The sequence below is a fragment of the Lonchura striata genome, chromosome 1 (genome assembly GCF_050655825.1).
Source record: "Lonchura striata isolate lonStrDom1 chromosome 1, ASM5065582v1, whole genome shotgun sequence".
Taxonomy (NCBI): Eukaryota; Metazoa; Chordata; class Aves; order Passeriformes; family Estrildidae; genus Lonchura; species Lonchura striata.
In genome coordinates, this window is record NC_140703.1 from 113,281,803 (window position 1) to 113,301,172 (window position 19,370).

Below are 19,370 nucleotides of genomic sequence, written 5' to 3' on the forward strand. Positions count from 1 at the left end.
TCAGTGACATTTCTACTGCTAGCTTAGCAAAGCAGAAGTGCTTCTTTTTTAACACATCCAAAAATTGGGAACTCTCGGGAGAAAAACTCATGATAAATTCTCCTCTTTCTGCGGTGGTGATTTATTCACAAGAGTGAGGATGCTGCTGTGTTAAATTAAAAGGAACATAACAAGTGATGCTCAGTTTTGCCAAATCATTATGATGCAGATCCTTATGCTTTTTACAGAGATCCTGAAGTTCAACCAAAAAAATTAAACCTGGGCAGTATCTGGACAGTTGTCCTTAAGCCCTGGTCTCCCAGCCATAAGAAACAAAGACTCACTTTGCTTAGCAAGATGAAAATATCCTGCTCTGGTTTAGAACCCTGTGAACAGCTTTGCCTTTTGACTCAATGGGATTTTATCAATAACTCAGCTCTCCTGAAAGGCATTTATGAATTTGAATTCAGAACAAACAACTAAAATTCTTCATGCTGTTACAGCTGACAAACTACAAGGAAAAAAATCTTTACTTTCCCCATTTGTCCATTCAGCTGTCTGTGCACAGGTTTAGCACAAGCTATGAATTATCTTGGTCAGGTCCATCCAATAGGAACAAGCAATTTTTGTTCCATCTCTTGGCTTGTCCCTGTCTTATTTAATTAAATAAACAAACCCACCCCCAATTTTTAACCTAACCTAGATATATTTGAGACTTCTTTCCAATGCAAAATTTCAGGTTTATGCCACAAAGCTTACCTGATGTTAAAGTGGATAAGGTAGCAATATTTAGGGTTTTCTTCTTAAACAATGGTTATCTACCATCCTATTGCCTCTCTCTACAATCAAGCATACAAGCCTTACTGCAGGAAAGATACAACTTGTAATGGCCAACCAGAAAAATACACAAACACTAGAAAGCCTACAGTTTGATCAGAAATGAAATAATTTGTTATTACACAGAACTTCATTGTTTTTCTGGCACAGAAGTAGTTGAATTACTACACACACCTCAAGGACAATCATTTAAGATGTGTAAACAGATAACAGTTCCACCTAGTCAGTACAAAGCACCACACAAACTTTAAGTACATAGAAAGTTTGCTCATAAATATTTCTTTGTTTAACAATTCAGCACTAAAAAAATAATACTTAAAAAGGCATCTTTTATTAAGTTATTCAGTTTGTCCAGGGCTGGTGGGGTTGTACTATCCCTACTATATTACAGCCACGTGACTCTCTTTCCAAACCATTTTATTTCTCTGGAAGAGAAGGCTATGTGTGGCTGGGACCCAAAGCTTCAGCACAATCTATAAAAATATAATTCTTTAAGACCTTCTGCTCACATCCTGAAGGCCTACTCAGCCAGCCCCCCAAATTCTGTTTCCCACCCCTACCACATTGCAAATAAAGCTTCAACATACAAACACACACACACGGAGTACATAAATTACACTCTTCTACACACAATTTTTTTTTTCTAAACAGCAATGCAACCACGAGGGCAATAGGTAAGTGTGATTTCAGTGGTAACATATGGCACAGCCTTCTCATATTGCTGGTTTTCTCTCTCTGAATAATGTGCTGCCTGGTTCTCTGCTCTGCACTTTGGGGGATTTATTACCATTATTTGCCCTGTGGAGGCACTCAGTCAGGAATGTGAGCACATTTTAGGAGCATCCCATCTGCCTCGAGGTCCTCTGCTGCCAGAGCAGCAAAAGCACCAAACTGGTGGCACTGGGGCTGTCACCTGGCACTGGCGAAGCAGATGGGAGTTTTCCCTGGCTGGTGACTGCCACACCACATTCCTCCCTTCTGGGAAATGGTGAGAACTAGCTGGGCTCTCCTGAAGCAGTGCCCTGGCAGCAGCAGCCCTTTGCTCAGGGCACACTCCTCCAGTGGCTGATTGAACCTCAGGGATTTACCTGAAATCTGCTCCTGCATGCATGTACAAACTCACTGGTTCACTCATTTATTGACAATAATGCACTTTCAAGAGTTTTCATTTATGTGAAAGAGCTATTTTTGGGCTGTGGTTGAACATCTTGAAGCTTAGTTTCCATGGCTGACAAATGTCTCTAATGGAGGTGTTTTAGAAAGCTACAGAACTGCTCAGCAGGCTCTCACTTACCAGGAACACGAAGAACATGTGCTTTCAGGAAGAACAGCTCTCCTCTCTGGATATCTAATCCTGGGATTCTCAACAGGAGTGGAATGACTACAGTGGATAAGCCAGTAAGGCAGCAAGGGGATGTACAAGGGATGTTTCCCTTTATGAAGAAATATTTTAGTACCAGAGTGACCAAAATTTGTAACATGTCTCAGCTTTTAAAAGCACTCTTCACCTGGACAAGAACCTTTACTTGGGAGAGGTGTTTTTCTTCAGTGTAAATACAAACCAAACCTCTCCAGGACACAAGTGGAATGACACAGCAATTCCTGCTCTCCTTAACCTGGATCCCTGCTCCTCTCCTCCTGCAAACCACCACGCTGGCAGGGACACTGCTGAGTGCTGGCAGAAGCTCTTGTTCCCACATGAGGAACATTTGTTTCCCTGTGTGTTCCACCCTGCACAGTGAAGGTAAAAATTCAGTGAGTGGAGTGCAGTTAAACACTGCACAAGGAAGACATCTCAAAATGAGTAATGGTTCTTACTCCAAGCCCCTCTTCTCAACTTGTTTGGAGGAAAACAGAGCACAACACAATGAGGTCCTACATATACAAGGTAAGAGGAACTCAAGGGAGGGGTGCAGAATGCCAGAGATTTCCTTCCCATAAAACCTCTTAAAAAAAAAAAATAAGACAACAAGGATGTTACACACTTCCACGTCCACATCTGACAGTAAAATTATTACAGGTCACAAATGTGCTCTCTTCCATTAACTGCCCTTTCTCTATCCTAGGACATAACTAAGGAAACATTTAATTACATCCACTTTATTCAGCAAGACTATCAAATCATTCTTGTGCTGTTTAATTCTGAAATGATTAACATATTTAAAAATAGGATCTAACAATTTGTATGTGCACAGTATAATAAAGGTAGATGCTTTTATTACAATCTTCCTTGCCACATATTTTAAAATAAAATTAATCAATACAATCACCATAACAGTCTCAGACAACAAATTAACACCATCCAATCAAGACACAGTTAAAATACTCAAAAGGCAGGATGAGTAGCTGGAAACCTTGGTCCTCCAACTCTTTTGTATAACACATGGATTATAGATTTCTCCCCACTTGAGATAAAAATCAGCACACAAACATTAACAATTCATACTGCAGGTTTCTGAAGTGTTTCTACCGAGTGTGAATAGCACTGATTTTAGCACAATGTCTTTATGCACATCTCAATCCAGGCCCAGAGTAGATGGTTTGTAAACAACTTTTGGTCTCTCCTGCACAGGTGGCTCCAAAAACAAGTGGGTGGACTTAAGCAGTGACCACAGGCACTGCAAATCACCCCAGGAAAAGGGGATCTGACCCAAATTAATTCCAGAATGGAGAAAGAATGTGAGGGAAGTCAAGTGGACACAAAGCATTCACCTTTTATGCACCCAGGATGGCCAGGGAAGGTTATCCATTATTACAGACTCCACTCTCTGGGCTAAAGTGCTTGTTCTCCTGTCATCAATTAGGACCTTTTATCTTTAATTAAAGGTTTGCAAGTGAATCAGACAATGCTGGTCAGTCTCCTCCAAGCCCCTAAGTAAATAGTGGGCACTGTCTGACACTGAGACACTTTCCAGCTGCAGGAGACAGACAGCAGGAACTCAGGAAAAGATGCAGGAGGAGAGGAGGGAATGAAATATTAGACAGGACTATGCTGAGTCTTTGAATTTTGTTCTGCACATGAGCTTTGTGTAATTCTAAACAAATACAAATGTGTACCTTGACATTCAGAAATACCTGTTAGCCTGCTGTGGCTACAAAACATTAGCTACAGAATATATTTACAGCTAATTTCTCATGTTGTTCCTGGCAAGAGATGTTCATTCTTCATTGAAGATATAAACCTGACCTAATTTAGATCAGGTCAGTGGGAGTTTAAAACAGGTATCACATGAGCAACCCTCAGGGACTCAAGCAGCAGCAGCTCATTGCTGCAGGATCCAGCTACTGTGAAATAGGAACTTTTGCAAATTGGGCACATTAGTATGAATATTCTTTTTTAACATGGGTGTCACAGATTCTAAGGAAGGTGTGAATTACTGAATGGACCCATTCTCTGAAGAAGTGGGAAAAGATTACACCTGACAGGTATAAACTGCTCCAACAAACATATCACTTTGTCTTTTATGTCAAGATCATGGCTCATCATGGTTTATAATTAAAATCTTGTTTGCAGTGTTTGTCTTCCCAAATTCCAAACTTCTTTATTTCAGAGGAAACAGCCCTTACCTTTCTCTCAATCCTCCTGTGAAGTCTATTTATTCTAATGGCAAAATAAAATTGTGCTGTCTCACACTTACTAAAAGGGCATTGACCATTGTCTGTACAGGCAGGGAAGTTCAGGATGTTGATTCCTTCTTCCTAAGAGGGCAGAAGGTTTTATAGACTTCCACATGAAACAGTCTTTTTTAAAAGATGAATAAAGTCATAGTTATGTTTGGAATATGGCATGCAGCACTTGGTTTATCAATGTTAGAGAGTTAAAATCCTTTCCATGTTCAACTGTTGAAACATATCAGCTACAGTATTTAAATATCTTTGCTGAAAGCAAGTATCTCAAAAGAGGTAATTGTCTTCCTGACACAGCTGCCCAAGCAAACTGCTGTAGCTAACCTAAAAAGGGGGAGGAAATATTATTATGAGTATTTTCCAGCCCATCTGGAAGTTTGTGTTGCAGGGAGAACAAAACGTAAAAATGCAGCTCTGCAAAGAAAGGTTGTTCAGGGTGCTCAGAGAATCATGGAATGGCTGAGGTTGGAAGGGAACTCTGGAGATCCTCTGAGCAAGCAGGGCTGAGGACAGCAGGGTGCTCAGGGCATGCTCAGTCAGCATCTGAGTATCTCCAAAAACAGAGACTCCACGACCTCTCTGGGCAGCCTGTGCTAGTGTTTGATCATCTTCACAGTGAAGTATATTTTCCTAATGTTTAAATGGATTTTCCTCTATTTCTATTTGTGCTCCTGTCTATTTATCACTTCCTTGGGCACCACAGGGAAGAGCCTGGTTCCCTCTTCACTGCTTCCCATCAGACACTGACACGGTGGGTCACATCTTTTTACAGGTTGGGTAAGCAGCCATGAGCTCAAATCTCTGTTCCTGACTGCTCATTTTAGCAATGTTGCACAACACCAAAATTATTATTGCTAGAAAGTTATTTCATGACAGTGGTTACTAAAAACTAGCAGTAGAGTCCCATACTCTAGATAAATTCCTGCTGATTTTTTTCCTTAAATTCTCAAGTAACGTGATTTTTTTTTCACTTTTGATGCCAAATGCAGGAGAGGAAATCAATCAGAAATACAATTTCCATCCCTTTATGCAGTCTGAGACAAGTAAAGCTCATCAACTTGATCTGGATTTAACATCACACTAGACTTTATCTTGGGACAAGCAAGAACATGGATCCCATACAGAAATCCTACAGAAGTGTGAGCTTCCAATACCTGTCAGCAGAGCTGCCCTGCTGCTTTAGTATGTGCCTATGATCCCTAGGACACTGAAATGATTAAAAATCCTGTTCTGAAGCCTTATCAAGCAGAATTGTGCATTAATAATAATAAAAATGTATTTCTGTAATGTCCAATAGTTGTTGCTTGGAGAGATATTAAGAAGTTAATTTTTCTGTCTCACTGCATTTGGTAAACACATGTTAACTGAGCAGATTTTACTAAACCAAAACCACTACTTTTGCCACATTGCTTCATTGCTAAGGCTGCCAGCAGTGCTCACTACTGTTAAGTGAGGTACCCATGTAGTTCCTAAGCACATCCACCCACAATGAACAAACCAAGGCAGCCAGCTTCCAGGGTAAGAGCTGCTTTCTCTTTTGCCCTTAGTTAAAAGAGAATCAAACCTGGCCTCAGAGGCCACCCTTCTAACCAGTGGTACTGAATAAAGGCATGATCATTTTAATGAAAATGTTTCTGGAGCAAAATCATGTGGGCACCCACAGACGTGAGAAATAAGCAGCCAGAACCTGTGACAACTGAAACCATGCAGCTGTTCATGGAGAAGAAACAGGAGCAGAGATCAGCAACATGAATGACACCTCAAGGTCACCTGAGAGTACTGAACATGCCAAACATCTTCAAAGTACTCCTACACACAAGCAGAACTGTGTGTGTAGCTTTAACCCTGCTTTGTTTCATAGCAGCTGAGATACTGAGTACGGGGGCAGGTAAGCAGGTACCTCCAGGAAAAGGGAGCATGGAGCCAGCTCCATTGGCACTAGATGCCATCTTGAAATACATTTTCCAGTCAGTCAAGCATTCCATTAGCAAATTCACATCTACAGTCTTTGGCAAGGCAGGAACATTGCTCTCTTGCCCTGGGTAATCACACAGACTAATCTGACAGACATTGGGATACCTGGCAATATGCTTCAATGCACACTAACTGTTCTGGTTTTAAAACTGAGCAAGGCCAGCACATATGTTTGAGAGTGGATATCTGCCTATGCTGGGCACTATTTCATGAAAGTCAGGTTTCTGTCACAGATCTAAGGCAAATATTACAATTTACAGGAAAGAAATGAGGACATCGATACATTGTGCGTTATTGGAGACGTGGAGCCTTTATAACACGGTGGCTTTCACTATGATCTCTGGGTTTTCTATGTCCTTTTTGCTTTGGACCATTCTCAGTTCCAGCTGGGCTGAGTTTGGTTTGTTTCCTTCTCCAGCTTGCACTAAAAAGATGACATCAGAATGTCATTAAAAACAGCAGTATAAAAAGAAACAAATTACATTGTTCTGTTACCCCATGATTTTCTCTACCTTCCTCCCTTCCCCACTCTCCCTTACTACTCCCTGCTAAAGGCTTCCAAGGTGGAAAATCCAGGTCAGCACTGATTTCTTATCACCACTGTTCCACACCTCTCTCCAGGAAAGAAACATTGCTCTGCTGTTAATTAGGAAGTCACACAGACATGCTCAGAGAACCCACAGATTTCCTTAAGAACTGAAAGATGGGAGCTCCAAGGGGAGAGAAGCTGAAAAAAAAAAAACCACTCCTCACATGGGCCAACACAGCAAAGAAAGAACTGTGATTAGCTGCCAAACCCCTCTCAGAGGGACAGTGGGTGAGCTACACTGAGGCAGGAGCTCTTTGGCACACCAAACTCAGCAGCTCCTCCAGTTCTGCCGGGTTTGCAGAGCTGAGTCAGGCACAGTCAGCACGACTGTCACCCAGCACAAGCTAAACAGTGACATCTGCAGTCGGCTCTGGCCAAAAATGGCCTTGGAGGACAGCAGGAACATGCAGACAAAACTACCAAGCTCTCATTCTGTAAATTCCCTGCCTGAGGGGATGCCTTTAGTCAGGAAACCCAGAAAGCTCCTTGAATATTTCTTCTGATGCCAACAGAACATGGGAACGAGGTCTGGATGAATTTAATTTACCTTTTGCACTCTTAATGGTCCTTTGCAGAACGTGCTGCATGGCTGACACAGTCTTTTCACATGCCACCTGCAACAACATATTGAGGGTTCAGTAAAACTTCAGCTACCTACTTTAGTATTACTTAATTTTACTTAATATTATTTCAAAAACACTGCTATTAAGAGGAAAACATGACTGACAAAACAAACATGACGACAACTATGCAATGCAGTTTGGGAAAACAAAACCTTTGAATTAATTCTCCCTAAACAGGTATTAGAAATCATAATTGTATCAAGGATTCTATGTCTAAGGGAAAGAAACAGAAAATTTGATTTGGGAAATTATTTTCAGTGTTTATTATGAAGTGAGGATAAAAAATGTAATTATAAACATGCATGCAGTCTGTCTCTTTAGAAAGAAGAACATCTCATTTGGCAAAATTAGAAAATCAATCTAACTGAAATATGACTGTTTATAATATCCATTTTGGCAAAAGGGAAATACTGTGGCTTTTTCTCTGAGGTTAGGAAAAAAAAAAGCCAAAACAGAAGACAATATTTAAATAATGTCACAGGTTAGAAATTTTTAAAAAACCTCAGGAGAAACAAGGTCCAAACTTGCAGAGAGATGAGTAACTTCTTCCCCACCTTCAAATTGTTTGGGTGCTTGTGTGTCCATGCCAGAAGCATAGCAGCAAACAAGTCTCCTGTTCCAACAAAGACAGCATCCACTTTGGGAGACTCCACTCGAATTCTCTGTGTTATCCTGGTACCATCTGCTTTAGCTACAACACAGATCCACAGTTAAGGGACAGACCCAGCAACTAATACAATAGCAATCACTAGAATTTAAAAAGAAATATTTTTAAAAGTCATCATCAGATTTGAGCTCCTTTGCTGTTTGGAACTAAAGGAGTATTGTAAACTTTGTACCAGCTCTTTTAAAAGGAACAGCCTTCTGAACCTTGGCCAGCTTGGGACAGCATTTACAACTTCTATACTGTACATACTTCATTTAAGAGAGAGGAAAGAGCTACCACCTTCATTTTTCACCCCTCATAACTGTGCCCTTTTCAGGTGGAAACACCGTGTGACAGTCTGAGCACGCAGTGAAGCCTGGTGACAGTACAGAAGGGGACATAGAGAAGGAGCAGAAAGGTATTTTAAACCTAGCAAGGGAGGAACAATCTGCTAAGAGGAAGGACAGAGTGACTTCTCAGAAAAGCATTCAAACATGCCAAGTCCCTGTTTTACATCCTTACTACCAGGGTCAGTACCAGGTGTAAGAGCCTCAGTAAACCTTGCCTAGGACATCCTCCTCCTCTGCCCAGGAGCTGCATGGAAGCTCAGGCCTGGGCACCTGAGATATGGTCCAGATATTCCTGTGTACAGCCCTTCTGTCCTGATGTACTTACTGAATTTTCCAGATTAATCTCAGAGCTGGGTTGCCTCCCTGACTCTGGATTGTCACTGGGATTTTGTGTGCCACCACCCCCTGTCCTGCTGACCTTACTCAGGCTCACTTAGGAACCTGTGCTCCTTCCAGGCACTGCTCATGGGCCTGATGGAACCACTTCAAGGAGTTACTGCAAGCACAGCCAGGTTAAAAGAGAGCACAGGTAAGGCAGGAGCTCTTCACTTACTTTTTCTGTGGCTTCCCAGAGCAATCAGGTAGTCGTTTCCTAGAGGTGCCTGTAGATCTGAGCTTGTGATCACCACAGTCTCTGGTCCCATGGCATGGAGCATATCCATTACCTTTCAGTGTGCAAAAAGGCAGGAATCAGTGACTGCAATATGTGTTGGTTAAACTTTCATTCATAATACTGAGGATTTTTAACAAACATGTTATTTTGGCATCTATTGTAAAGAGGAAAATAAAACCCCAGTCTCTAGTCAAATAATCCACTTGAATTAGGGGCATTACTTTGAACCAGGGGAATCAAAACATCCATATTTAAATGTACACACTTGTTAAAATATACAAGCATTTCTGTTTGTGTTATCTTTGGATGCTCCTCTGGAAAGAATACTCTGCGATCAGAATTTTTGCCTGCATCATGTTTTCAGAACACATTGTCAAAAGAGTAAGAGAATAAATATACAGACACGTGCACCTCATCTGGCATCTTGAAGCCAGATGAAAGAAGGCATTTTCTAGAAACCCAGCAACTCCAGGTCATGAAATCTTATTTAGCTACTACTTTTAGAGTTACCAAAAACTAAAAAACCTAAATCGGAGGCAAAAGTGTGTCTGTCTCAATCTTCTTTTCTCATTCTGTTTCAACCCTCACACTACAGCTGTAAATTATATACCTTTGCAGATGTATTTCCACTCTGTGTGTTCCTCACTTAAACTCATTAATACTCCTGACATCACAATTGGTTGTTACAGACAGAAGTGATTTTGATTTCACAGAAAAAAGAATTACTTCAATAATGAGTTTAGTATAAAACATGGATAAAATATTAATTCTCCCAGAAGAGTTTAACTAAAAACCCTCTCAGGCTAGCTATGACTCATGAGCAGCTGAATGATAAGGATTTATTTCTGCTGGTTTTTAATACTTTATTGCTTTTCTTTCTTGCTAAGCCTCCAAGTTTCTTCAGCTGTCAGACCTCTTTGCACAGACATCTGGGTTTTGGAGAAGCAGAAAATCCACCAGCACACACTGACACAATCAGTCTGTGCAGGAATATGAAACTAAATTTAATTTCTCAGTTACAATTCACCAGGACCCTCATCTCCACTGTCTCTAGTTGTAGGACTTAGTCCTTTCTATGTTAATATTACATCATACTTAATTTTATGTCAGAAGACACTACAATCATCACAGGTCTTGCTAAAGAAAGGAAAGCAAGCATGAAATCATGGAAATCAATACCAGAATTCATACCACCTTTAAAGGGGACAAATTCCAGCATGGATTATTACTCAGACCCATATATGACATGCAGCTGGAAAGAGAGATAGATTAAAATTTAATATACTGCAAACAGCTTCTTTAAAAATATTTCCATGTCTAGGTATAATTCCATCTCCTTGGGAGAGATGTTTTTAAAACCCATCACAAATCAGAGCTATGGCATGAGTCAGTCAGAAGACTAACAGGCAAAACTGTTTAGCACATTCAGCTCATGTTTGCAGCTGAAATATGCAAATTTAAAACTAATGGCTGCTCAGCTAATTATGTTCTTCTCAAGACTGGTTCCACTGGTGAGGATGGGAACAGAAGAACTGAATTGCAGTCACTGGCATGAAGCACAGCTCATCACCCTCACCCAGCACAGTGGGATCATGTAAAACTGGGGCAGTGGAAATTCAAAGAGATGAGATCTCTGTAGCTGCTTCCTGCTGTGAAGGGATGGTGACCAAATCGTGTTGTTTGACATTGCTACAGCAAAAAAACAAACATTTGGGCTGACAGACCCCCAGGTACTCTCCAGGGTGCCACTGCAGCTGCTGCTTGTTTAAAGATTTTGTGTTCTTTTGAAGTTCAAAACCAAACTGGAGGGAATGACATCAGTCCATTATGAAAGCACTTGAGTAGCCAACAAAACAAAGAGCTCAGCCCTGCTCAAGACATCAATAAAACTGTATTTCTATTTTGTCCTTCACCATCAATCCCTACAGGTTTTTATTTTCTTCACTTTGTGTGAAAGGACAAATCATTACACCTCCATGCAATATATTTGCAGGCCATCTATCAGCTCTATATGGCAATGACAGCAGCTGTCAATGCTGTGGATTTATCTGGGAGAATGAGGAAAAGCTGTCCTCACACTCAGCATTGCTGAATGTGGACAGCAGAGTCCCAGAGAGGTTCCTAATGCCTGGGGTGTCCTGGGGTTTTCACCCCAACCAAATAATATCCACAGAGCTGGCAGTGTCTGGGTGTGTGCTGCTGCCACTCCTCCTCCACTGCAGAAAGCAAGAGATGTACTCACTACCACTTTATCTGGGGCTCTTTTGGGAGAATTCTGACAGAATTCTGACACTAAAACAGGAAATCTTTTGTGCCTGAAGTGTACAAGCTTTAATGATGAACACATGGAAAGGACAGAGGCCAAAGTGACTCCAAGGTTGAAGGCAGGAATGCAGAGAGAGATGTCACACATCCCACCCTTTGCCCACTTACCTCCAGTGCATCTTTTTCCGTGTAAATCTTCCTGCCTGTGAGTAACCTGGAAATGAAACAGAAACCTGAAAAGAGCAAGAGTTCTCTCCAGGCAGTGACTGTTTGTTTGCCCTTTCAAAGGAGGAGAGCTGGGACTGCACCAAACTGGCCAAACCCATCTGTAGCTCCAGGGTCTGCTGGACCAGAGCTCAGTGTGTGAGGCTACAGACACACAGTGCTGCTGAAATGCACCCACACCAGTGCCACCCTGCCTCCTCCAGAGATCTCTGCATCACAAACATTCCCTCACAAGTGTTTTCTCACCCTCTCCCATGGAGCTGCTCCCTCCCTTTAGGGTACAGCCTGTGCAGCACCACCACAGATTATCTCCTGACCAAAGAGTCACAACCATGCAGACAGGACAGGCAGGAGACATTTAAATTCTTAGCTCCTGTGAGATGTTGCCATGCTGGTATTTCTGAATCTAATTTTGAAGTGGGGGTGGTGGTTTTGAAGCAAACTATTCCAGTTCTGATATTCTGGCACATAATAAAAATGTTCATACTAATGGGTAAGGATGTAAAAGGTATTTTTTTAACTTATCCTAAAAACAGGCCCCTGGTGATAACAAGAAATCATCATGAAAATGAGACACTGAAGAAAACAAGAAGAATCTTTTCCTCACATAACTCCTGGGTTTTTTATTGGTTTCAACATGCAGCAATTGAGGTTATCTGAAAAACACCACTTGAAACTAACAGCTAAAACTCAAAACCTAACACATACATACATAAGGCACTATATTGGGACAAATAAAATTAAGGACTATCAGTCTTCCTTGCTTTTTTCCACAAGTTTATTTGTCTAGAAAAGGAAATAAGCACTTACTCAGCTTCAAACTGGTTAGGAGTGATTATATCTGCAACAGGTACAACTTTGTCCCTGTAGACTGGCAGGAGATCCTTGGGCACATACTGGGGAGAAAAAACAGTGTCAGAAGTTGTCAGCAGTGTCAGAGATGTGGGACTGCAGCTCTCCCACCCTCAACCACCATTCCTGTTGCCACTGAGTGACCTGACAGCCCCAAGGGTATACAAGAGACATCTCTCATCCTCCACCTGGGGACACTGTCACCAATAGCCCTTTTTATCCTGGAAGGGATGGGAAACACCATTTTTAAGCAGATGGACCTAATCAGGCAGCATTAAAAGGAAATGATGCCTGGGTGAGGAACTTTCAAGTTCTCTCTTACCAAAGTGACACAGCACCATGAGGAAATACAGTGTCCCAGCTCATTCACGTCCTTACCTCCAAAGCAAAATATTTTGTTCAAAATTTTTGATTAAAAATGAATGTTTTTTTGTCAGTGTGCAACCTGGGATTGGCACACAGGACCTTTCTGTCACTAATCAGAGCCCAGAGCCCAACAGCTGTCAGCTCCCACATAAAATATGTCATCTTCATTTAGGTTCCAGGGCTGTGTCAATTCCCAAGATGACTGACTGGCAGCCAGACTACCAGCCAGAACACAGCTCCTGAGAGATGATGGGAGAACTCCAGAGAGACAAAGATGGGGAGCAAGGGGATATTTTCCTGTGGACAGGGTTTGTGTACCCTCTATTGTCTCAGGACAGAGCCAGAAATAATCCCAGGGCTGGGCAGCTGTCATTCTTTCTAGATACCAATCTCATTCAAAACTAAAGAAATTTAAGTACAAACTTTCCAGATGATGAGATCCAAAGCCACACTTAGGTAAAGCACCTTTTTTTTGTTTTTGTTTAAAAAATAATAAATCTTTATCCATCTTTATACAACAAACATTCACTACCCAGAGAATCCAAGCAAAAGAGTACTCACCATAGATCCTTCTCCATTCCACTTGTCACCCATCACTGGATCACACACTAGAAAAAAAATTAGATTTAGAAATAGGGTGCAGCTATAAAGACCCTGGTGGGAGGGAGGAATTTTAGGTGGTGGCTACAGAAGAACACTGAGCACCTCAAAGTTTACACACTCTCACAGCTCTTGCAGCACACTGAAATTCATTATGTGCCAATTTTGAAAGAGTAGGTCTTAGAAAGTTCTGTCTTAAAAAGTTCTGTCTTAAAAAGTTGTCTGGAATGGTAGTATGGAGGGGAGAAACATGGGAGAAGATAACAGCTCTCAAAAGAGTCCTATTTTTACTTTAGTTTATAAAAAATACATGCCAAATATACACAGCAAAATGCCGTGTGTATATTAAATAAAGTACTGTAACAAAACAGTAAGAAAATTCATGCCAAAGTATTTGGTGTAATGATATTAACATATTTGGCAGAGCTTCTGGATCACCAGCAGTACTAACAACACACTCCAAGTGTCCTCAGTGAGGACAGAAACAGCCTAGCATTGCACTTCAAAAAGGAACATTGTTCATTGTATTAAAAGATCTTTAAGCAAGATCAAAAAGAAACACAAATCCAAAGATATCAAATCAATGTCAGTATTTCAGGAAGTTTCTAATGGTAAAAAGAGGGCAATTTGTTTTACATTTTAAAAATATTTTCTTTACTTAGAATCTATTTATTAAACATACAGGATCTTAGAAGCCTTGTTGTGATCTCACCACCTGACCACTTCCTTCCTGCTCTACACAGTGAGATGCCTCTTTCTGTTCATATTCCAAAAGAGTCTTTAGCTTTCACACAAAGGCTATGAAGAATTTGACAATCCAATTGTGTAAATAAAAGCTAAAAAGCAACAAAACCCAGAGAAAATTTCTCTGCTATATTTTGCTAATTAAGACCTATGCTTTGTTAATTTTAAGTCAGGTATCAGTGCTCAGTACAACACCCTGCAAATCCTGCAAATCATTTGAGATGTTTCATGACCACAGTTTACTGAGCCTGGAGTTGACAGCTCAAATCATCATTCCCAGCTTTTTATCCCATTAATTCCTCACTGACTTTGCTCACTCTGAAAGTTTTGCTCAATTCAAGCCTAGTTCAAAATTCCTGAAACAGGAAAGGAAGGAAGGGAAGGGAAGAAATTTTTTCTCACAGGTTGAAGCCTGATGTGATGCATTAGTGACAACAGCTGCTGGAGCCTCTTGCTCCCTGGATAGTCCTGGGGAATATTAAAAGCACCAGAGCTAAAAAAGCCCTGGAGTTCAAGGTAAATCATGAAACTTATTCTGGGATGTTACATGGAACCATGGCAGGGTGACATGGGAGAGCCTGTCCTGCTCTGGCTGACTTGGAAATCAAGGAGAGGCTTCACTGCCAGCACACACAGCCTCTGAAGCAGCAGCAGCAGCTGGCTGTGAATTTTATTTTTTCCAGGATACAGACAGCCAGTCCTCAAGGCACACTCTCCTTTGGATGGCATAATGCAAGAACCACACTGAAAGGCAGCAAATACAGAGATAAAACCCAACTCCCTCACCACCTAAAGCTGAAATAAAACATCACTGGAGGCCCAGCTGGCTCCAGACAGACCAGAAATGTTGTGTAACATCACAACAGTGTTTCCATCCTAAAATGTGAAAATGATGAGCATACCCAATAGGAAGCAGAAAGGATTATAATGCACATCCTTACCATACACGAGGTTAGAATTCTGTTGCTTCAACTCCTGGACAATATCCACCACCATTGCAAGAAATGATGTGTCTCTTGTATACCCTTCCAGAAAAAAAAAAAAAAAAAGAAGACAACTTTGACGTCCAATTTCATGAACACTTTTGCTGTTTTTAGTTTTAGACAGGAATGCTGCATACTTCTCATTCTATGGATAAATGCATTTTTAGAGCAGAGGCATTTCAGTAGTTGACTCAGGAATAATAGGTTGGAATACAAATTCAGACAGTGCTTGCACAACTACAAGTATAATCTTAAAAATCCATTTACTAAGAATGTTGTATATGAAAGGCTCATATAACTTCAAAATGCTTGAATATATATAAACAAAGGTCAGGTTAGAAGGAAAAAACATTCCTTTTAATAAAAACAATATTTTGATCAGTATTATTTTTCATGCAGTAAACAGAAATCTTTTAAAATTCCATCTACTTTTCTCATGGTCTGTCTTGAAGCAATTTTTTATTATTGATAGTGTTCATGCTGATAGAGTCCAACACATTAATGCAATAGAGATTTAACCTTGATAATTTTAGAGCAGTCTCCAAAATACCAATGAAATTCCTATTTTTCAAGCTTATGCAGTGAAATAAGCTGGAAATAAGCTTTATTGTATACAAGACCCCAAGCACAATATTCTTATTTTAATAACTAGTTTTAAAATTTTATAGATGTTCCTTAATTTATGTATTTATATATTAACTATTTATGAATTATCAATTTGATTTTAATTATTATAGTTCATTTCTTGGGGATGGTGCTGGGCAGGGCCATAAATTGGACTCAATATTTGTGGGTGCCTTCCAACTCAGCATATTTTGTGATGCTCTGATTTAATACTATTACTGTTAGCAAGGTAGCATCTTTCAGTGCCCTTGGAAATGTCCACTCTAATAAAATATTTTAAATTACATTATTAAAGTAGATTTTGGAGATTTTTTTTTAAATCTTGAAAAATTGATCAGTTCTTGGGTGCTGCAGAGAAATTGAAAAGATTTTTTTGCCAAAATGCTGGATTTTATCCATGAAATGCTGACAATCAGTCAAAAGAGTCAAGCAAAGATTTTTATTAAATGACCTCTGATGGCAGACGGGCTGGAAAATAATACTGAGTTTGATTAACATCCCTGATAGAGATGTTAAAAACAATTATACTAAACTGCAATTTATTTCTTAGCTTGAGTGTCCTGCTGTAAATTAAACAAATACAAGAATATCTACAAAAAACTGTCACAAAGTGTCCACGGAGTGTTACTTTGTATAACTGGCCTAAAGATAATAATTTTAATCTCAGCTGAGATATCTACAGTCATCAGACAATTAACAGTCAAATCCCACCTGCTGATAAATTGCTTTTCAGTGTTTAAATAATCATATCCAGGTTCTTTGAGGTACAAAGTAGTTGTGCACTATAGTGAATGTCTGTTTGAAGAGAAAAATCTGACTTTTGGCCCTGAATGAAAAAAAAAAGGATTTTAAATTCAGCCACAGTGCAGCTGAAGACTAAACACAAAAAGTGTTATTAGATGTTCAGAAATTACTGCTTTCTACCCATGCCTTCTTTTCGTTCATGCTGAAAATGGCTGCAGCAAATGAGATTTTAAAACAAATCTGAACAACACACAAAAATCCTATTTTAAAAGACTGTTATTAATAAATAATCCCTTTTTCTCCCAAATTCGTTTTTGCTGAAGATTTCTATTTTCCTTCTATAATTTTTAATCTCTTACATCCATTTTGCCAGTGATAAGAAAGGAGTAGAGGTCTTTTCCAAGAGTTGGAAGTGAAATAAAAAAAGAACATTTCTGCTAGAAGAATATTCAAACATCATTTATAGGTTTTGCACACTAACATCGCCTGAAAATTCCTACAATACAGTGTGCTTTTCCTGGAAATGTGCTCTGTGTGAGTTCCTTCCAGGAAAGAAAGGTTGTTTATCTATTTCTCAATAAAAAAGAACCCATTTATGCCAAAATTATTTTCGTAACCTTAGTTCAGTCTATTTGCTTTCAGTTTCCTTTATTTTGGAGATATTCCTTGACAAAACCCAGAAAATAACTCTTTGGACATGCCACACCCTTTAAGCCAGAATGACTGCTTTGGATTTATAACCCAAGCACTTAAAATTTCCAATTTTCCCTGTGTATAAAGAACATTCCTACATGTGGAAGCCATGAAATCAATCAAAATTCTGGTGATGTATTTCTGCTTACCTTTAAAAAGTCCCTGTTCATTGCTGTAAGAAATTGATACTGTTATCCAAACCAGATGCACAGCTCTTACTGAGCTGAAATCTGATCAGTAACCTACTTTTGAGAAGCAGGAATTGGGTGAGAAGAAATTCTTATTAAAAACTTCTTGTAGAATCTCTCCTTTCTTTGAAGTATTCTGCAAGAAGTTCTTTGCCTCTATTTATAAAGACTTAGTACATAGTACAAGCACAAGAAAACACTGCAGAACTGCATTCACTCAGATGACCAATACAAGAGGAAAAAATCAATATATACGACAGTCAAAACCAAAACCCAACTCTACTCATACTTTGCTCACTGTCCAAACTACTAAGCCTTAAAGATCAAGTGAAAAAAATCAAGGACATAAAAAAATCAAGACAACTGTTTATAAAATCATGCTGCCACAGATGTGCTAGTACTGCAGACTTGGGAGAAAGGGTTAAACTCATGTCTTCTTAAATACATTTTTAAATAATACTCTGACATTCCACATCCATTGTTCCAATAGAGGCACTCCCAAAACATTAAGTGAGCCTGTACATGCCTGGCTTGTACAAGTCTGTAAATGATACAAGAGGATCAATTTACCTACCCAGTTACAACCTCCCTGCTGCAGAACTCTGGCTGTCCCAAACTAAACAGCACGAGCCAGTTCAGACTATAACATACAGCTGAAATTTTAATTGCTTGGCTTGAAGCAAGGAGGGATATGTTTTACATTTTTGCAGAACCCTGTTTATATCTGCTGGGAACCCCAGGGAACAAGCTCTCCTTACCTGTGAGCACATAATCGTACTGGTTGACCTTGTTCAGCTTCAGTCCTTCATAAAGTTCATGAAGCTCATCTGAATTCAACACCTGACCCTTCCAGTGGGCATAGCCTGCAAAGAAAACACCAGGTCATCTTTCAAAAGATGGATTTTCTCTTTCAGATCACACAGATGATACACGTGGAGGGACCACATCCAATATCAGCACAGGAAGCAATTTCACCTCCCCTCCTGTGAAATGCTGTTGCTGAATGAAAGGTGCTGTCAGCAAGAACAGGTTATGTGCTCTACTTCTCCTTAGCACCTCTGCCTCCCAAAGGAACTGGAGTGACTACACTGCAGTCTGAGAGTGTCTATTCACCAGCAAATCAAGCTGAGCACACACAAGCTCCTGCAAGGCTTCCCATGGAGCTTTTCCAACTATCCCTTTCCTGTGTGGAGGAGGAAAAACATATGTTTTAGCCTTCACTGGAGGAGGGTGTCAGTATAACCTATTTTTGTTATACTATATATAGATATATAAAATGAAATATTGGCAGTTAGATGACAATCTTAACAGGCTCATAGATCTGTCTGGACACAGGCCTGCACCCATCAGATAAAGCATCCAGTGGGACCTGCATGTCACAAACAAAGTGACCACAGCAGAGCACTGCCATGGATGGTCTTTAAATCTACAGGGTCACCTAACAGACTTTCTTCCAAAAATAGCACAGCTTCAGTGCTGAGGATCCTGGAGGAGGAAATGAGTAGCAGAAAAACACTACAAACAGACAAATAATGTCCATACACTCTCATCTCTAAGAATTGCAAGCAACTATGCTCAGCTGAGAGAAGCAGATGGAAGGTGGAAGTTACTTGGGATAAACTCAACTGATTTCCAAGGTCCACAGCAGCCAATTCCAAGGAAAATAAAAAAATATCTCCCTTAACAGAATCTAAAGATTTGTTGAAAAATGCATCTTGCACCTTGTCATGAAAGCCTGCCCCTCTAAATGCACCAATCACTCCTTTGTATGTAAGAATGGGGCTTCCTCCAGGATCCACAATTTAATTCTTTCAAGTTCCATAATTCACAGTTTGTTAAAATGCTTAT

General features: G+C 40.0%; 1 protein-coding gene across 1 annotated transcript in view; it reads right to left on the reverse strand.

The window, feature by feature from the left end:
- Positions 1 to 2,937: 2,937 nt before the first annotated feature.
- Positions 2,938 to 19,370, reverse strand: part of PDXK (pyridoxal kinase) — a 40,213-nt gene continuing 23,780 nt past the window's right edge. The window contains exons 3-11 of the mRNA XM_021540016.3: positions 18,281 to 18,385; positions 15,232 to 15,315; positions 13,508 to 13,554; positions 12,539 to 12,624; positions 11,672 to 11,717; positions 9,179 to 9,290; positions 8,184 to 8,320; positions 7,554 to 7,620; positions 2,938 to 6,841 (exon numbers count right to left, since the gene is read on the reverse strand). Of these exons, the coding sequence (XP_021395691.1) occupies positions 6,729 to 6,841; positions 7,554 to 7,620; positions 8,184 to 8,320; positions 9,179 to 9,290; positions 11,672 to 11,717; positions 12,539 to 12,624; positions 13,508 to 13,554; positions 15,232 to 15,315; positions 18,281 to 18,385 (797 nt within the window). The 3' untranslated portion in view covers positions 2,938 to 6,728. The remainder of the gene's footprint in view (positions 6,842 to 7,553; positions 7,621 to 8,183; positions 8,321 to 9,178; positions 9,291 to 11,671; positions 11,718 to 12,538; positions 12,625 to 13,507; positions 13,555 to 15,231; positions 15,316 to 18,280; positions 18,386 to 19,370) is intronic.